At 36.3% G+C, this 20,519-nt stretch overlaps 1 protein-coding gene across 5 annotated transcripts in view; it reads right to left on the bottom strand.

Moving 5' to 3' along the window:
- CDKL5 (cyclin dependent kinase like 5) overlaps nucleotides 1-20,519 on the bottom strand; it is a 129,287-nt gene that overhangs the window by 32,099 nt on the left and 76,669 nt on the right. For all 5 annotated transcript variants that reach the window (XM_077781624.2, XM_077781627.2, XM_077781628.2 and 2 more), the window contains exons 5-10: nucleotides 17,541-17,677; nucleotides 14,539-14,659; nucleotides 13,340-13,399; nucleotides 7,884-7,974; nucleotides 3,492-3,681; nucleotides 470-550 (exon numbers count right to left, since the gene is read on the bottom strand). In XM_077781624.2, the coding sequence (XP_077637750.1) occupies nucleotides 470-550; nucleotides 3,492-3,681; nucleotides 7,884-7,974; nucleotides 13,340-13,399; nucleotides 14,539-14,659; nucleotides 17,541-17,677 (680 nt within the window). The remainder of the gene's footprint in view (nucleotides 1-469; nucleotides 551-3,491; nucleotides 3,682-7,883; nucleotides 7,975-13,339; nucleotides 13,400-14,538; nucleotides 14,660-17,540; nucleotides 17,678-20,519) is intronic.

Raw genomic sequence — 20,519 nt, 5'->3', positions numbered from 1 at the left:
GATAGCAAGCAGATTAAGAGTTTGGATAAAAACCCAGGACTCCTGTGTGTCAGCTTTGTTTCTGACAACTGTCCCCATCCTCATGCTTACCCAACAACAAATGAAAACCAACTCAGGTTAGCCCAATACTCTGAGGATGTATCTAAATATGATCACACTCCAGCAGTCAGTGCATGGATGTCAGTGTGAATGCACCACCCTGCAAAGGATGGTGATGATACTTTGTCTGGGCTACACATTCTTTATCAAATCAGTTAAAATTGAACAGACTCTCCTGGCATTTGCAAGGGATATTTTCCTGATTCCTAGGAAATATCAGGTCTTACTACAAACAATGGTGGAATCAAAATATCTCAAAAGGGAGTTCCCAAAGCCCTTCTAAGATGTGTTATATTTAAAAGAAAAGGTAAAAAGTCACTTATATATTTTCCTACATATTACAGACAGAGAATAAAAGACATTTTCATACCTTCATAAGATCAAGCAATACACCGCTTAAAATTCCCAAATATCTTCTCTCTAAAGACTGTGGATGATTGACTGCTGGAAACTGTAAAAGTAATACATGAATACAATGTTTCAAAAAATAGAAACTAGTGAATCAAAACATGTAATTAATGAGAATCCTAAGCACTGAAAAATTTAGTGGTTTATGAAAACTATAAAATATTATAGTGAAACAAATAACTCTTGATGTATGGTAAGGATTAGTCAACTGAAGAAAGTATTCTTGATTATTAGGGCAGCCAAGAAACTACACTCAAGTGAGAAAAAATAAACTTTTCTGGGGTTTTTTTTGGTGGCAATATAATTTGCAGGAGGTTTAAAATAGATCCAGAACTAACATAAGTAACATATTTATTGAAAAAAATGATAAAAATAGCTCAGAGAGAATTTGAGAGTGCAAATACAGTACTAAGTAAATACCTAACATTAAAAAACAATTCCCAAGTGTTTTTAGTGAAAAAATGCAAAAGCTCAAAGATTTGAGTTTCAGGATTACTGCTGTGGTCACACTGCTGGCAACACCCTGAGAAGCAGTGCACACTGCTGGAGGCATCCATTAGTTGTACTAGCATTACTTTTCATAAATTACATTCTGTGAACTTTGAAGAAAAATGAAAGAGCATTAGTTTGAATGCTTTTATTCCTAAATAGTCTCTGTATTTTTCTTTTGACGTTGCTTTATTTTGAAGTGGTTTACTAATAATTGAGAATTTTTTAAAGTCTGAGTATGCTATAGTAATCTTAAACAGTAACTTAGGTAAAATAAGGCTTCCACGCTTCCTCCAATTTTAACACAAACCAAATTGTAAAATGTTTGTGTCTTCCTGTGGAGTGACAATCATAAAGAAGCTTTTATATCTAGAATGATCAGGGTAACAGGGAAATGTGCTGAAGTCATGCAAAGCACCAGCAGCTTGTCACTGTGATTGTTCAGATTCTTCATGTAACTTATTGGTAGAACAAATATTTACAGCCCTACATTGCCACTCACACTTTTCTGTAAAGTAATGAGCCTGTTGGTAATTTCTGATTCCATATTATTTTACTTCCTTATGTCTTCAACATACCCTGGATGTTTTCCTCCTCAAAGGAATTGAAGAGAAATCACTGAATATTCTCTAAACCTCAGGAGTGAGGAAAATTGTGTTATATACATATATATGGAGGACATGAGTAGAAAGAAAATACAAGTTTGCAAATGCGCATTTGGATCCATGCTGGAGTGTTTGAAGAGAATTTTAAAGTCCTGTTTTACAATATGGTAGTATTCACTTAGGGTAATATAGAAATTCACAAAGTCTAAGCATATGGACAAAAAATTTCACAACATGGGCTAGTTTCTATATTGAGAATATCCAGCACTAAATCCAGCTTGTAAGTAATAACTGGCTTGATCACAACATACCTACTATCTGCTCTGCAACAGAAAATCTTTCACTATTAAGCACTATGCTACATTCAGAAAAAATGTACTTTTAAGGCTGTCTTATAGCACAGGACAATTTTTTCCCACAAATTAACGAATGAATATCATATTTCAAACAAATAATTTTTGTAGTATTTTTGATGTTTAAGCCAGAGTTTTTTATTCAGACTTTACTTCAATTCTAAAAAATACTCTCTATGAGGAGCCATATGGCCCTGTCCACATCAGCAGTATCCTGACTTTACAGATGGGACAAAACAGGCAGGAACATGTCTGAAGCCAAGCACTAAACCACTGATCTGGGATGAGAACAGAGACTCCTAACTCTGAACCTTGTGCTAATCACATTAGGTCTGTGCTGTCTTCTTGAATTACTGTATTTTAAAGCTACAAAACAAAGATCCTTCATCTTAAGACATCACAGAGCATTTATTCAACAAGATTACACTGTGTGCAGTGCAAGAAATGCTGTAAAATTATGTTGAAGAGGTAGTAATTTGTTTTGCTTAAAATTTTTAAAGAATTGCTTTCCTGATAAGAGGTTATAAATTTTGCATACAGAAAGACCATCCAGCCCACTGTTCTAAACAGGGTGAAATACAAATAGGACCTTGCAAGAATTGCTTGTCTAATAATTTACTTAAACCTCCACTCTTGAAGGGTCTACAAACTTCAACAAAAACTCTTCAGAATTAGTTATTCTTATACCTAAAATAAATACCCTAACACCTTAAGCCAACTCTTTTCTTATCACTGTTAGCTAAACCAAATTTATGGCAACCTTGAATGTGCTTTAACAGAACTAGGTCCCCATTCATTCTCTTTCACATTCTCACATTTTCTCTTTCTCGGAGTAAAACTCAAATCTTGAATCTTTAGCACAGATCAGGTCTCCTAAAACCTTCGTATGTCTCTTTATATGATTTACACTAATGATTTCAGAATATTATCAAGATCATAAACTCACCTTCCCAAGCAACATTTATCAATAAAGAAAGGATAACCAAAACTGAATTACAAGGAAACATGAATACAATCACTGACCAGGTACTGTTAAAAGTAACAGAGCTATTATTTATTGATTCTGGTGTTCTGTCATATTGCATATGCCAATTTGCATAGATCTTCATACTAGTGAGTCTCTGTCGTTATAGTATATTGGCAAACCCTTGAAAAGAACAATGCCATCAATGAGAAGAGTTTTTTTACTCAAGTGACTTACAAAAACTCCCCAGGAGTATAAGTCAGAAGGCAGAAAGCTCTTCTGCCATGACAGTAGCATCTACAGCTCAGATTTTCCCAACCAACTAGCTTGAAGACAGCAGACCTGAATTTTCCACAACCTGACCTTACAGAGCTTTGCCACTAAACTTTCCAGTGCAAATTGGTGTTAACCAGAATTTTACTTTGACTTATGAATGCCTTGTAATCTCTATATTCTACACTTACACAGAAACGTAGGCAGCAGATAACGCACAATGTAAATGAAAAGAGCCTTTGCAGCGCTTTATACAAGTAAATAAGAAAAATAAGAAAAAAGACCAAAGCTTTCTCCTACCCGCAAGCCATGGAAGCGTGGGTTGCTGTAGAAGAGCTTCATCTGCTCGGCTGGCAGCGGGCCCAGCACCTTCTGAATGGTGAAGAGCTGGTCAATCTCACTCTCGCCAGGGAACAGGGGCTGCCCGTCGCTCAGCTCCCCCAGGATACAGCCTACGGACCACATATCCACAGCCTTGCCATAAGGGGCTCTGCGAAGCAAAAATAAAATGTTTGTCACTCACTGCCACTGCCTTCTTACTGACCTGCTTCCATTTATTGGCCATATTTCCCATGGCACGCTTCCTCACAACACAGAAAAATAAACTTTGTTATTAAGCAAACTACCTCAAAAACCAAGCCCTCTGTTTCGGCCCTAGATTTCTTGATGCATCTATCACTGCTTGAGAAGGCAAGAGATGGATTCTCATGTGTCCCCAGGGATCTTGTTCTTTTTGAAAAATCTTACATACAAGAATAATCTTTTTGACTGCAAAACATTCTCCACTCACAGTTAAACTACCATTAACTTTTCTTCTCTCTAGAGCTCATGCCTGCACTCTGTTCCTGCATTACATTTCTTGTTTGTGCTTAACAAGTGGATGGGCATACTGGGTCTGGCCACTGGGAGAACTGAAATTCTAAGAAATCGTTATTTCAGCATTTATACACAAAAGTTTTAATTAGCGAGAAAACAGAGTTCTCCTTAAAACTATTTGATAGAAAAAAACAAGTGAGGAAGCAATGAAAGCATCATAAAGTAATTCCTGTTTGGGAGCAAAGCCACAGGTTGGGGGCTGGGGAGAGCTCTTTTTTATACACCCAAATTCTTGCTTGTTGAGTTTGTGAAAAAAATTGTAAACACCCATGTTATTCTAATAAAGTCTTTCTGATGTTTAGATTTTGAACAGAATGACTGGAGAATGCTTTTCATATATATAAAAAAAAAGCATATAAAATAATAAAGACTAGAACAAAGATTGAACTGAAAACATATTTCACTGAGTCTCTTCTTTTCGAAACTTGTAATCCAGTAACTCAAACTCTATTTCGAGAGATTTAATTTACAGCTGGATTGCCTTTTTCTGAAATAAGACAGCACCAAGAGTTGCAGATGACAAATCCTATCCCAAATCTGTCTCCTTCATTCCTTCCATATATTGCTGATTAATCATGTTTAGAGAAAAAACATTCTCAAACTGAAAAAAAAAAAAAAAAAGACTCTTCCCCATTGATTACTCATGATTATTTACTTCACTTGTGGGGAAGACACTTGGCCAGAGGAACAGTAAACTCTTATGGTGATTTGGCTAGGTGAAGGTGAGAAAGCATTTCTAGCTGGACAACAGCCCAAGTGAAACTAGTGCAGGACTCTATGGCAGCTGGGAAAACTGAAGTAGAGCACCAAAACTTCAAGAACCACTTGCCTTAGAGAATGTGCCATGAGACACTGTAGTCCTCTCACAACAGCCATCCCAAAATCAAAAGTTTGCCCCACTGGAAGAGACTGCTGACAAAGAACCACCAGAGGCAAAGCAGACCATGTCACAATTCCTCAAGTACCACTACTACTCAGTGGGGTTCATAATTTTCTTGCTAATCCTGCACAGTGGCTCCCTGTGAATTTGTTGAGACTCAGTGTTTGACCTTTCTAGGGTGCTGCTAGTCCAACCCACCCATTAGGTGACAATGACTTAAAGTAAGGTCTAGTTTTTTTCTCAGTGCACAAGGCAACACAGGCAAGAATGGACTCCAAAGCCAAGGATCTGTAAGCAAAACAGTGAGAGTATAGGTAAAAATCCTCCTCTTTTATTATGACAAAAATCCAAATACATTTTTGTTTGCAACTCCTTTAATACAGAGTTTTCTCCACTAAAATGTGAAATAGGCAAAAGGTTCTGTAGACTGGGGTACTGTAGAACAAGCTAGGGTTACAACTGAGGGATGGGCTAAAATTCCTTTGAGGCATGGACCATTACCTTTCCTTGCTCTCAAGAATAAAGGAAGCTGAACTACAGTTAAGAACTTTTCACTATTTAGTCTGTAGTCAAACAGGAACAAATCAGAAAACAGCTATTTTGTAAGGCAGCACAAACAGCAACATTGTAGTTTGAAAAGGCAAACTCGAGACTTCTGCTGATTGTCAGGATCAGTCTGGTCAGATCACAGCAGACAAAAAATGCAAGAGTGACATGGCTGGACAAATGAAAATAACTCCTATAGTACAGACAGACCAAACCTCAGAATCACTACAGTCTATGCCTGCACATATTAGATTCTCCAAAATATGTTTTCATCTAGTAATTTAGCATGCTTTAAAATCCACTAGCTTTTAGCAATATTTTGTTATCAAAGGGTACAGAGTACTCCACTAACAGCAGTTACCTGAGGGTCTCCAAAATGAGTAGATTTTAGATGTTCTGTGAATAATTACGGAGCAATTTCTTCCATCTCCTGAAATTTAAGTCTTGAATGTTATCACTAAACAAAAACCTCTCTGGGACATGTTTTCAAAATCGAAAAAGTAAAACTGTACTTGTTAAACTGAATGTAGTTAATAAACCTGTGAAGACTTTTAAATATAGATGCTTATAAAAATTTGGTAAATGTAAGGAAAGGGGCAATGGGAAAAATGAATGCCTGGGAAATAGAACAGGATTGCCAAGAAACACACATCTCTTAGCCAGAAAAACTTGGCTTTAAAAAACATACACCAGTACAATTGAAACATTAAATACATAAATCCCCTCCCTTTCTCTACAAGCTAATCAAACAGATTTACTCAACCACAAACAGACATAATTCCTGCTAAATTTCCCCTGCCAACAAAACAATTTCAGAAAATGCAGGTCAGACTAATACTATGTCTGTCAAGCTTTTCATGTCTTTCCTCCTAAATCCTCATTACTACTAGAGAGAGAAAAAAAATTGTTTGTATCTAAAAAGGTCACAATTTATGCTATTTTTCCAAGTTTTTTAAATTTATATTTATATATGCACATTCACACTTCAATGGAAGCTTTATTGTTTTCTCCAAAATGTGAAAAATTGAGCTTAGAATTTTTTAATAGCAACTTTAAGATACTATTATGCATGTAAGAAAACAACTGCCAACAAATTTGATTAAGATTAGCACAGCTCTGGGAATACTGGGATGACTTTATTGACAGAATAATTATTACTTAATTATTTACCTGTTAAAAAAATATCTAGTTCAGTGTTAATCAAATGTTCCAACAAAGACTTGTTTCCCAGGAGCACTTAAGAAGGTACTTAAAGACTCATGGAGTGACCAGACACGTTCTGATTAATCCTATGGCCAATAGTTCCTTATTTTAAAGATTATCTATATATAAATACACATGCACTGTATATTGGAATTGTATTCTATGAGAGCATTCACAAAGTTTAGATTAATGCTGTTTAACTTGACTGTAATGGGAAGATCACATATCACAGATCTCCACTTCTTTTTTCCCCTCTTCCTTTGCCCTTGAATTTGTTCATTTAGTATCTCAAAATCTATTTTACCTTGTGAGGTAGTAAAATGCTCATTTTACAGATGAATAAAGGGGCAATACTAAATTTTCTGGCTGAGACTACTCATGTAACTAATACTTTTGCAGTCAATGCAATGCTAACTTCTCAGTGCTTTATTAAAATAAAATTTTATACAGTCTCCTTCTGAACTAGTAAAATTCTTCTGAACTAGTAAAAACCTAACACCTTCCTTTTGACTGACTTCAGCAGTGCTTGCAAAGGGTAACTACAAATGAAAATAAAAGCACAGAATCAGAAAGTTTTGGGTTGGAAGGCACCTTTGAAGATCATCTCATTCCAATCCCCCTTACCTGGGCATGGACCCCTTCCACTAGATCAGGATGCTCAGAGCCCTATCCAACCTGGTCTTGATACTGCCAGGGATGGGGCACCCACAGCTTCTTTGGGCAACCTGTTCAGAGCCTTGTCACCTATGAGCAAAAAATTTCTTCCTAATAGAGTCCAGACTCAAAGGATGAAGATAACGAGGAATGTTGCATTCCTAGTTGAAAGCTGTACTGCCATTGCTATGTGATGTCCACACTGGGCTGATGGAACATTCCAGGCTAGAGCACAATCATGGAATCCTCTTCTGAAAGAACTGGGGATGGAGTGCAGTAGCTGGAAGAACATCTGATATAATACAGCCTAATATTTTGATCAGTTAAACACTGCTCAGCTCAAGACAGGTCAATATGTCAATGATTCATACTGACTTACTGGAAATGAACAAAAATTAATGAAAATCTGGAAGCTCTTAAAACCTTGCCTTTAAACCAAACTCAGTTCTCCACAGGCAAAGCTTGCAAAAGGTGCTGAAAACCTATATAGAATCAGTAAAGATTTATAATGGCAGTTCTCAAAGTGTACTTACCCAAGCAAGAGTTCAGGTGAGCGGTACCATCTGGTAGCCACATATTCTGTATAGTTAGCATTGCTTCCCTCAGAGAGATTACGAGCAAAGCCTGTCAAACAGCGAGAAAGATTGGATCCCATTTTAAAACAAGTGTATCACCACTGATTTTGGCAGTAAGAGGTCATGTCTGTTTATACAGAAGCAAATTGTTTACAAGCCCTGCTGCAGAATGATGTCTACAACAACCGCTTGTCTCCTGAAATGCAAGCTTTTATTGATACAACAGGGAAAGTCAGCATGTCTGCTTCATTGACTCCCTTACTTGTGTACTAGCCTCACAAGTCAGTGGGGTTTTGCTGTTACTCTGTATGTTATTATGTAATCAATACAGACTGATAATAGTTAACTGTCAGTATGCCATGCCAGTTATTGAAATATTACACTAAACTTCACTGAGGTGCTGTTTGCAGAGAAGATTCCTAACTTCAGAAACATTACACATGCATGTGTACCAGACTCTTCAGGTCATTGATCCTAACTACTACTGTCTTTGATTTTTCAAACTGGTCAAAAAATGACATATTATTCTCATCTAAGGACATTCCCTCCTGGGTTTGCCAAGGAAAAAGGTCATCTCCTCAAAACTATAAAATGCAGGAGTCTAGGAAAATCAGCAAAACTGTTTGTATCTGCACTTGGCTCACTCCACATGTTTTGGCTTCCCAAGTGCTTTAGCATCACATTCACAACAAGGTTCTTAATGAATCAGGATCAAAAAGCATGTCCAAATTAAATTCTTTATCCACATCCCTTTGTTAAGAATAAAAAAAGATAAATTAAAATGCATACTTATTTGCAATTGTACCAAAACTTCCCTACTGTCCCAAGGTGTAACAATTATGACCACTAGCTGACAGATGCGTCCTGAAAATCCATTTACAGGAATAATTTGAACTTTTATTTTCATTCTTCTCCATTCATTAAAAGTCAGCTAAGTACCAAAATAATGTTACTGGATTTTTCATGTAGAAATACTCCAGGACAGATGTTTGCACTATTTTCAAAACCTATAAAGTCTTTCTGTTTAGAAATAAATAATTAACAGTTAGGTGAGACAGGACAGACAGATCTCAGCAGCAAGAGTCCACATGTGTCAGCTCCTCACTAAAGCTCAAAGCGAGACAAATTTTGTGACTGAAATCCAGAAGCAGCATTTCTGAAATGCTTTCTTATTGGGATGTGGCATTAAAACACAGTTCAAAATTCCCTTCAGTGAAATCACTCTAAGTCTTTCCATTATTGCATGAACAATGAAGAAATAGTAAAAATTCCAAAGTGTTGCAAAAGAAAAAGGCATAACTTTATTTCCTGACTCAGTAAGTGCTACTTAAATGCAATGGATGTTTTTCTTTATATCTGAGTTCCTCTGCAGAAGCTGCCAAAATTGCCTTTTCCATTCAACTATGTTTTGTAAGCTTCTAATTTTAAAAAGTTTTAAAATTGTTTTTAGTATTCTGAAAGTGTAAATCTTAGAGTGAAGAAGTCAAATTCCACTCACCCCTGTGTAATACTAATTTACTACAAGATCAAGTAAAAATGTGGATGCAGATTATTATTATTAGACTAGTGATCATAATAAAGAAATTATAAATTACTAGTGACATAGGTTGCAGCTGTTACTTTTTGCAAGATACCTCTAACTTCATGAGTTAGTAAATTAAAAGATAGGATGAATATGATGAGGAATGGGTATTTCAAAGCTGTTTGAACATATGAATTCATATATGTTTCCATAAAGTCTATTGAACATAACTGGTGCTGCTGCAGAAAAGCTAGAAAGGATTTTTTTTTTTTAACTTCTAACATGGGGATTGATTGAATTTTGAAATATTACTATATTTAGAACTGCTTAGGCAGCCCCATTTCTGTTTCAAATTATGAGCTATCTGATTAATCTTGGCAGTGGAAAATCTTTCATTCATGTGTTTAAAGAAAAGAGGGAAGACAATCAGGAGCTACACCGAAGAAATGGGACAGTCAAAATGTGGGAAACCCCAGACTGAAAGGGGGAGGGGAAGAAAGGAAAAAAGTTACCACATAATAGAAATAAATACATGTGCTGATGTAACACATGAGCTTGGCAGCACATGAGCTCCTGAGCATCAGAAGAATCAACAGGTCAAAGTTTAATCTTCCTCCTTCCAGAACTTGGTCACAGACAGGAGCCATTATGTCCAGAAACTGGCTAATGTAGCCTGAAAAATTAACCCCTAACTTCACGGGCCAGATGCAGCATGTTTTTGATGCAGCAAGACAAAAAGCAAAGTTATCATCATGGGCTTAAGCGCCACCTTTATCCTGTCAGGTGATGCATTTTATAGATCCAATATTGCTCTGACCCTATGACAGCATGCAGAAAGATGACGGACAGAACTAACAGTTCAGGAAACATATCTTTCTAAGGGAAAAATGATTTCTGGTTATGATGGAGTTTGCTTATTTTTTTCTTCTTCCAAATTGTGCTGAGGTATCAGGAATATAGAAATAAGAGAAGGAAGCTAGGAAGAAGACTAGGCAAACTCTAAACAGTGAGCAGGAACACATTAGAAGATGAAGATAGGAGAAGATTTGGGTGAGAGCAACTACGAAAACAACAGCATTTGAAAAGGCATCATGCTGCAGAAACAAATAAGCAAAATCAGAAATTTCAGGAAAGGACTTTAAACAATTCAGAATATTGTAGGAGAGATGTCAAGGAAAAACATGTAAGAAAAAAAGGAGGAGGCTGTCAGTTTCTTACAGAGAAACAAGGTACCTTTAAGTTAGACATAAGGTAAAGCATTCTAATCTTAATGACATATAAGTACTTTAATAGCTGCCTAGGAACACTAGGGAACCTCTATTATTCAGAATTTTAAGAATGTATTAAGCAAACACCTGTCAAGAATGACACAGACATTCTTAATCCTTTCTTTGAGTAGGTGGAAAAACTAGAGGATTTCTTGAGGTCTTTTCCAGTCCCATGTTTCACAATTTCTAGGCTTACACACCATACAGAAATTAAGAGGTTGCTAAAACAAGAAATTTTGAAGCCCTTGTGCTGAAAAAGTAAACACACTAGTCAGAAAACCAAATTATTTCTAACAGTCAGATGCATCTTCTGTAATCGGCACTTTGTACTGTTCTCTTTTTCCACTTCTGTTGGCAGAAGTGACACCCACACAACATGTGTCCAGGCAAACACAACAATTTCAAAATCTCAATTTTATTTAGCACGGTATGTACAGAACACATGGCACAAGGATTATGAAGAATTATCTCATTAAAAATTTATGATCTTTTCTGTTCAAACTGGTTTTGTCCACTGGGCCATTGCAAAGGGATGCATTATCCTTTTCTTTGCATTTGTAATCACATGAGGAATGTGATATTGTATGTGGCAAGTACCCGTGTTCCAAAGCATGAATTAAGCAAGGTGGTCAGACAGCATATCATGCTACAGGACAAATTCTTATATCTTAATCTCTGCACATTCAGGAAACACTTGTGGTTAACACCATTCTGACATGTATTTTACAGTAATAGCTTAACCTACTAGCAATTATGTCAATTAGTAATAACACTAAAAAATTAAGACTGCTTCCATCTTACAAGAGTTCCTCAGGATTTTAAATTCAACTAAAACTGAAAGGCCAGTTAAAATGAAAACTGACCCATATGAACATTAAGAACCACAGAAATTCCCGTATTAGTTTGCCTTCCTTGATATTATGCTGATCACTCTGAGTACACTGTGACTGCACATCTTTTCCAGCAGCAGAAAGAGAATGTGGCTGGAGCACACAGCATGAGCAAGCCAACAGACCAGCACCACTGCTGGCAGAATTCACACCATCTCTATCTAGTGCAAAAACTGATGTCCAAAACATGACCATACCAGTTGTCTGGCTTTTTATTTTCCTGCAATTCTGCGTCACAGAGGATGTTGACAGAAGTTCCCATGCCAGCTGATCTCATGTGATAACTCTAATGGCATTACTTTCAAGCAGGAACATCCCTCACCCCAGAAAAAGGAGGGAGGGAGGGCCAGGGAAGGATGTGTGGGGTGCACAGCTCCCACAAAGACCCACTCATGCTCCATGCTCCCACTGGCTGTTCCTGCTTGTGATGAGGTTAGCCCAGACTGGGGCATGCCCTGTGCAGGGCACAGCTGTGCTGGGTGTGCAGCTCTGCACAGGGCAGCGGGCTGGCCCCTCAGTGGGGTTTGCTTGGCAAGACCCTGCAAATCACTCTAAGGTGAGGGAGGGCAACCACAGTGGTGCAGACAGGAGGTCTGTGGGTGTCAAAAAGGCAAAGACATCAAGGACACCACACAAGAGTATCCTGATGTTCTGTCAGAGCTGTGCAGTACCTTACACTGCAGAACAAACGACTGAATTCAAAGAATTTATATGGACCAAATATTCTAAGGTTTTTCCTAGAATGGTTATTCATTCCGAATGTTTAAGCAAAAATGCCTTTAAGATTAAAAGAAAGAAGCAGCGCTGCCAATGACAAACACCTTTTTTGTCTTCCTTAAAAACTATTTTGATTTATTTTGTTAGCAGTTCTTTTTTTCATTCAAAATTGCAGAGGTTTGAAATGACAGCTTTCAAACTGTTCTTACTGAAAAGTGCCTTTGGGGTAACACTATGAAATTGGCTTTTATTTACCAAGCCAAACTGCAAGCTTTTCAGAGGGAACAATATTTTATTCTGTGTTTATGTAGCATTTAGACTAAAAATACAGATTGTTGGAACATTCTGCCCTGTTGTCTTCTTGGATTACTCACAAGGGCAAAGTTCACCTTGTACTTGGGTGATGATTCTTCAAAGCTTTAAAGCCGACATTAAACAGTCATTGGTAGGTCAGGAAAAATCAGAGTTAACCTAACATGTACAGCTCTGACTCTGACCTCCAGTCATTGTGTCATTAATCACAAATGGACATGTGATTCCTTAATTAAGGTAACAAAAAAACTAACTACACACATAATATTCCACAAAAGCCGGTGGTTCAAAAAAATATATAAAAAGTACAAGTTCACTGTGTCTTTACTAAACAAGCTGTAATTATCTTTTAATACACAGGCCAAATAAACCTATAGTTTTGCCAGCCTCCTAATCAGCTCATCATCTGTGCTCTTCCCAGCTGAGCCTCAGCAACATCAAAAGCAGAAACCTTGTCTAATACTGGAAGAGAGAAATGCAGTGTTTCTATAGATATGTTAACACGAGTATTCCACGGGGTCTGCAAATTAAGAACAGAATTCTTTCAAATTAAAATACGAGCCCCAAACCTGAAGAAGTAATGAATTCTGACTGCTAGAAGACTTTTAAACAGTACATACTGAAGAACTCTTACAAAATAATGCAAAACTGCATTGCAAGAGATTTTCTTTAAAAAGGTAAATAACAGGCATCTTCCAAACTTACCAAAGTCACACAACTTCAGAACATCATTGTGGCTTATTAAGAGATTCTCTGGCTTGATATCTGAAGTATCAGAGTGGGTGGAAAGAAAAAAAAGCTATTAACTTCTCTCAATTTTGGACTTTGTCAACAAATATTATTTCATTATAACTTATTTAGAGATATTCATGCAATCAAAAATGAAGCATTACAAGAGCAACTGCTGAAGCAGCTTCCAGCAATTCAGTTTGTGAACAGGCAGAATTAATTTTCTGCCTTTTGAAGTCTTTTAAAGTGTTTCCCAACAAAATATGGAAAGATGAAATGTGCTTACAGATATTCCTGGGCAGAAAACCAATATTCATATTTCTTATTGAAAAATAAAAGAAAGGAAAAGAAAAAAATAAATTCAATTACCCAATTAAACAATAAAATATTAAGTATGTTGTGCTTAACATTTACAGTTATAATAACCATTTGATCACCTCTTGTAATTTCTTTAGAAAAAGTGTCTTGCCCAGTTTTAAGCCCTTTTTTCATTCCTCTATTATACACATGGAACATTTTTCAAATTACATTTTAAAAATATTTTCAGAATCATGCTGGCCTTAAATATAAAAAGCATACTATGTGAGGATTTAATCTTATTGGAAATACTAATTAAAAATGGTACTCTTGCAAAGTCACAAAGCAAAATACAATTTTACTGAATCAGGATAAAGAACATAAAACTAGACAAAGTAATTCATCAAGATGTGTACTCTAAGTGCTTGAAGCTTAGGGAGAAAGTAAATATACAGAGCTGAAACTCAAGGGAGCTGGGAGGAACTGCCTTAAGCAGCAAAACATGGGGGACCAAGTTTTTAGTTTTAGGTTATTTTTCTTCTAATATTTTATTATCAGATTCAAAAGTGAAATGACTGAGCACCATGAAATGTTTTTAAAAAATCCTTTTTATTAGACAATGTCTGTTCCTGTAGTTACAGTTTACTGTGCTTATCTCTTTCCAAAGACTGGACAACAAACATTTTGTGTAGATGAATTTCATTTTAAAACGATCTGGAGCCATGCAGCAGACTTAAGACCCAGTCAAATTTACTTTTTTCTTTTTTTCTGTTGATAGAAAGCAATTGCTTGTATTTATGTTAAATGCAAATTATTTCAAGTGCAACATACTTCCCTTTAGAAAGGGCCTTATTCCATGTGGAGAAGTACACACTTACCTCTATGAACAATATCATTCTTATGGCACCAATGAATTGCTTTAATTAGCTGGTAGATGTAGCTTTTCACTTTTTCTGGTGGAACTCCATTTGGCATTTCTTCTAGCAACTCAAGCATATTCTAAACATTTAAAAGACACATCATTTAAAAGAGCTACACTCTAGCTGCTGGAAGATGCTTTCAGCTTTCTGAAGCAACAATTTTGGGCTAAAGAGCTCAATTATGAAAAATCAGTAGTTTAACATTCAGGGAGTTAATTTTAATCATAAGCATTATCCTAGCTGTTTTCATTCTGGAGAAAACACTTGTGAAGACAATAATCCTAAAAGGTGAACCACAAATATACCATGAGTCTTTAAAAGACTGTCATCAAACCACTTTCCCTAAACACCTAAAAAGTCATTTATTTACAAAAGGCTGCTTAAACAGAAACACCAGTTCAGGTGTATGGCCATAAAAGAAGTTTAGCAAACCAAAGCATTTTGTAAATATTCAACAATGCTTTAACACACTGTTCTCTTCATTAGGTTAGTTCTGCCACTTTGACACCATGAATCACCAACTGCATCTGTATATGGATGGGTATAAAGCAACACAAGCCTCTTAGTGCAAATGAAGTAACAGTCATAAAAATGCTTCACAGGGGCATAAATAGAAACCTAGGGAGTATCCCATAGCTACAGATCAGTTATAGTGATCTTGGACATCTTGGCACTACAGCAATTATGGCCATATCAACTATTTTGTGGATATAAATAGGAAAGAAAATAAACTTACTGTTTATACTAGTTCATTTCCTCTTTGAAAAAGAACACTTAGATTCCCATTATGTTAACAGATGTCTCTAATTTTGTACAATTAGAAGTACAATGAAGTTTGTATGCTGACTTCTAAAATAATAATGGGCAGCAGCAACCCATTTGAAGACAGGAAAAAAAGTCTTATTTACTGAACACTGATTAGGAATTTTTTGGCTATACTGCCTTGCAGAACTCATTTAATTATGGATCTGAGCATTTGTAGATTTTTCATTAAAACTAAATTTACCTTGTCTTTGACAAACATTTTCTCTAGCTGTAAAGTAAAATTTTTGAGGTTTCTCTTGAAAGATGTTTTAATGATATTTGAAAACATTTCTAAGTTTTGCAGTTTGGGAGTAAATACTGGAACTTATGTGCTTGAGCATGAGTTTTCTTACAAGCACTGTTCAGATCTGAGGAAAGGAATTTTCTGTTAAGAAACCATATTGATTTTTGTTAGATTCTTGTCCAAACAGAAGGCTGTGGATCTGGATAAATAAGTCAAGAAGTTAGTGTTACAAATACAAAACAAAATAATAGCATAGACACAGGAAGACATAATCCTGCATGAAGACATTAACTAAGGGGATGATGAATAAAGGAGATTAGACTAAATGTGAATTTAAGTAATCTGGATTTCAGCATTCCAGAGTTAACATGCCCTGAAGGACACATTGTGCTCATTACCAGTTAAACAAAAAATTAGTTTACTCCACCACATTTTATTTAATTCTTTCTACTTTTCCCTCATCCAAAGAATTCAGAAACATCCTGGTCTTCAAAGAAACTATGGGTGACACTAATTAAGATATCTGAAAATAAGAAATGCTCATTTACTTCAAAGTTTAACTGAAAAGAAAGGTGAATACAGAGATGACATTACCTACAAACTAGACATAGAGCCTACCTTTATTACAAAATTATTTCATTCTGATGTAAATAATGATAGATATTGCAGCATGGTGTTTTTACTAATATTTAACCAGTTTTTAATATGTACCCCTTATCATATCAATTAAATATCTTTCACTTATGTTGCTCTTTCAACCCACTTCTCCAGATAGCTTAGCCAAGTCAACTACAACAGAAAATTAAATATATGTTCTAAGTTGGTGTGTGATCAAAGACATTTCATGTGTCTGGAAAAATTACAATGAACATGGGTGAAACAAGTCAAGGTTTGAAGGTTAGATCCAAGTAAGATCCATGACATTAGAAGTGCTGATCTGCTGGTGAAAACCAAAACTGATTTCTGCCAAATTGTGGTTTAATATAGGTCACCTCACATTATGTAGTCAAGTTATATGACAATATAAGTTGTCAACTTGACATAAAGGAGACAGCATTTAGGGTGAGAAATTTTTAGATGAGAGAAAATTGACTGCAGAGGACTAGCACTCAGCTCACACTGGCAGGAAATTAAATTAAAGTTTCAATCAAAATAACAGTATCTCATGAAGGCTACAGATATTTAAACCTGCATTTTCTTTTACTCTGTATATCTGAATACCATCTAAGTGTTTCCATGAAGAAATACTAAATGGTCAGAATTCATAGGAAAAAGCTGCCTTCGTCAGGAATGACATAAAAAATGGCAAAAGACCAATCTGTTCTAGGTTGTTCCTCCCTGGAAACAGATCATGATGCTTGGGAGTAGTAGGCCAATCTAAGGAAATTTTGGAATTGTTTCAAAATGAGGTGAGGATTGGAGTTAATGACAGTGGTCTTTGCCAAATCACTCTAAGCAACTATTGATAGTGGCCTTGTTACAGAAATACACAAACAAATCCTATTTTTAACAGGGAAGGGTGGAGAAAGTTGAAAGAGATTCCAAGGTCAAAAGTCTATGATCTTGTTTTAAAAGACTACGTCAGGACTCATTACACAACGTAACAGGACAGTTATCCACCTTTATAATTAAACTGGATTAAAAAGTTCAGATGGAAATTTTTCTTCAAATCATATGTATTGCAGTCTGCATAATTTTTAACATGTTGGTGTTCACAAATGGAAGAATTTTTTAAAAGAAATACCAACACATGACGTAAAAACATGTCTCATGACATATTGCATTAAAGTTTCTGCTGCTTCTCTTTCGAGATTAGGATAACTTAATATTTTCTTTGAAAAAAGCAATTCTAAAGATATTTTTAGTAAGCTGATAATTAAACTGTGGCAAGGATACTAAAAACTCAACTCACTTTTTCCACATATTCAAAAACTAAGTATAATTTTCCTCTTCTTCTGAAGGCTTCCTTCAGCTCCACAATGTTCTCCTGTTTCAAAGTGCGAAGCATTTTAAGCTCTCGTAAAGTGGTTTCTTTGACTTCTTCATTTTCTAGAATGTGAAGTAAAAGTGACAAAGTGAGCTGCTTAAAATACAAAACAAAACCTCCAAGTAAAAAGCGTTACTAAGATTTGCTTTGAACCACTGATTAAATTCTCTGATTTTAGACATTACAGAGGAAAAAAACTTATTTCCCAGTGTGGACTCTCTGTTTGCATGCTTCTGCATTGGAAGAGAGGTAAATGACAACTCTGGTTATTATACAACCCTCAGAGATTTCCCATCACTACCATAAAGGTTTTCTGTGGCTGAGAAAGTCGTAAGAAACAAGTTGTTTGCATCTCTATCTTTTTATTTATTATGAAGGGAACTAATATGCTTCAAAAAAACATTTGTGTGTGTGCACATGCTATACCCCACAAATACAGATCACACACATTAACCACTGGGAAGATTGTCCTCAGCAAAAACACTGGAATGCAAAGCTCATCTTTGAACAATACCAAACAAGTGTATTTGATTCTGAAATAATTTTATTTTTCAAAAGCCATGACATATTCTAAGACTGAAGATTTTTAAGTCCTGTACATTCCCCACATGGCTTTCAAAAGTATTGATGCAACAAAGTCTTGAATCTAATTCCAAGCAGTCAAGAAATTTAACTGCTTTGTTAATTACATTTAATTTTCATTTAAATGATTTGACAATTTAATTGTCTGAAAGGTGTTCAAGAAAGGAGAAGTGCTTCACTAATGCTTCATACACTGCTTATCATTAAGGGGCTCTGAACTCAATAGATTCTAAAGGATACTAGCAATGATACGTGAAGCAAAACTGACTATATTAGGTTTTATTTTTCATTTAGTAAAATGAAATCCATTAATTCAGTAAACTTACTCATGCACATAGAAATGGTGTACTTAATCACTTAGAACTGTTATCTACAACAGAGTTACTAAATGGGAAATGCTTGCATAAATTCAAAACTAAACCACATTTGCAGGCCATGTAACACAAAGACAGAGACAGAGGAAGAAGAAACAAGAAAGAGAAATTGTTTTCCCAAGGGAAAAGGCAAGAAGATGTTTGCAGGGGAGAGCGAATAACACTGGTCATGCAAATGCACTAATCATCATCAGAAGAGAGAGGGGGAAAATAAAAAATTGAAGTGCAGCAGGAGGGAAAAGGAAAACAAAATACTATAATCACAAATGTTTTGATTAAAAAAATATATAATTTAGAGCAATCTAAATCTTTTCATTTTAAAACTGAGTGCTTGATGTTGGCTTGCATCAGCCTGATTGCATAATCTCATCTATAAAAAAGACAGTCACTTTCCAGCACATTTAGTATTCATATGTCAAACAACGGCAAAAATTCAGTGGAACAAAAATGTCAATAGAAACAATTACAGTATATTCAAACTTCTAATGAACTACCATATTAACAAGACAGATGTGAAATGGGCTGAATCAAATCCATCAAAAGAACTTCTGTCATATTTCCAGAAACTCGTAAACAACTAGCTACAAATCTAAAAAGCAGACATCAGTCATGTAAACTGATATTATATAATACCCTTGGAAAGCCAGACCTAATGGCAATGTTGTATTTTTTGTTTTCATTTTTTGGTTGACAAACTAATACAATAATCCTGTTTAGGGCTTAATACTGAGATTTACTTCCTAGGATCTGTACTGAATAGCTACAGCAAGTTCCAAAAAACACTTATGAGATACTTTCATGACCTGGTCAAGATGGTCATCACAATTAAAACTATCTTCTACATCCTTTACAGGAATTTAAAACAGATTTCTGAACAGCAGAGCTAAAACATTTATCAAATATATTCTCTAGTGTCTGGGAAAATGACGCGCCAAGCAAAGATTGCACTGTGCAAAACAAGATGCAAATCAGACTTTACTGTGTCTGACTCTGAAAAAATATAGCCCTTGTAACTAACACCACCTTCATGGCTACCAGCAATGCTGTAGGACAGCAAAAAAAGCAAGTTTGCTAACATAAAGTGACTGCTGTTTCTTTAAACACTGCTAACTTTTGGCTAAAGCCTCGGTAGCCAGCAAACCAAGCAGCATCACATCACACCAGGATGACTCCTCTCACACTTCATCCCTCTTGGTGGACTCAGGGCTGACTTACGATGCACCCAAGGTACACAGCTGCTCTCGTGGCTGATGCCAGTGCTGCCTATGATAGGATATGGTGATTCCCTGTCCCCCAGCAAGCACGGGTCAGAGAACCAGCCTTGTCTTGTGCAGTTCTTTGGGTTTAGTGCTGCTGGGTGAGGAACGTGTGTGGGGAGCACTCAGAGTAATTTCTGGGTGTCCTGCCTTCCACCACCCTCTTTGCCAGCAGCACTAATCCTTGCAGAAGTTGGCTCTTCCTCCCTCTCAGCAAACTCAGCAGTGCTGCAGAGCACACAGGGTCTGCTGTGAAGGGGCAAACAGCAAGTTTCCTGAGGAGACTGAAGCCCACTGAAGTGAGGACAGAGCTGCTGCCACACCACCCAGCTCCCTCTACGGATCCTTGGGAGCTCCCAGATTTATCTTCCTGTGACTGAACTTCCCAACAACTTTCAGTCTCCTTCATTTACAACTTCAAGTTGCCCTTACATTTAGATCCCCTCTCACAGATAAAGGGTGATAAAGCCAAAGGACTCTGGAAGTCACTATTACAAGACAACTTTTTTATATTTTCTGGTCATATCCAACCTCCAAATCTAGATCTTACTACCATGTGCAGTACCACTGTTAGCATTCAGGAACACACATAATCACAGGATATGATTATATGAAGGTGCTTTTATTGAGAGCTCTGGGAATCAGGGGTACAGACCCAAATCTGACTCCGACATGGCTTTCGAGCTGAACGT

Source organism: Lonchura striata, chromosome 1, assembly GCF_050655825.1.
Source record: "Lonchura striata isolate lonStrDom1 chromosome 1, ASM5065582v1, whole genome shotgun sequence".
NCBI lineage: Eukaryota > Metazoa > Chordata > Aves > Passeriformes > Estrildidae > Lonchura > Lonchura striata.
This window is presented reverse-complemented; position numbering and strand designations above follow the sequence as displayed.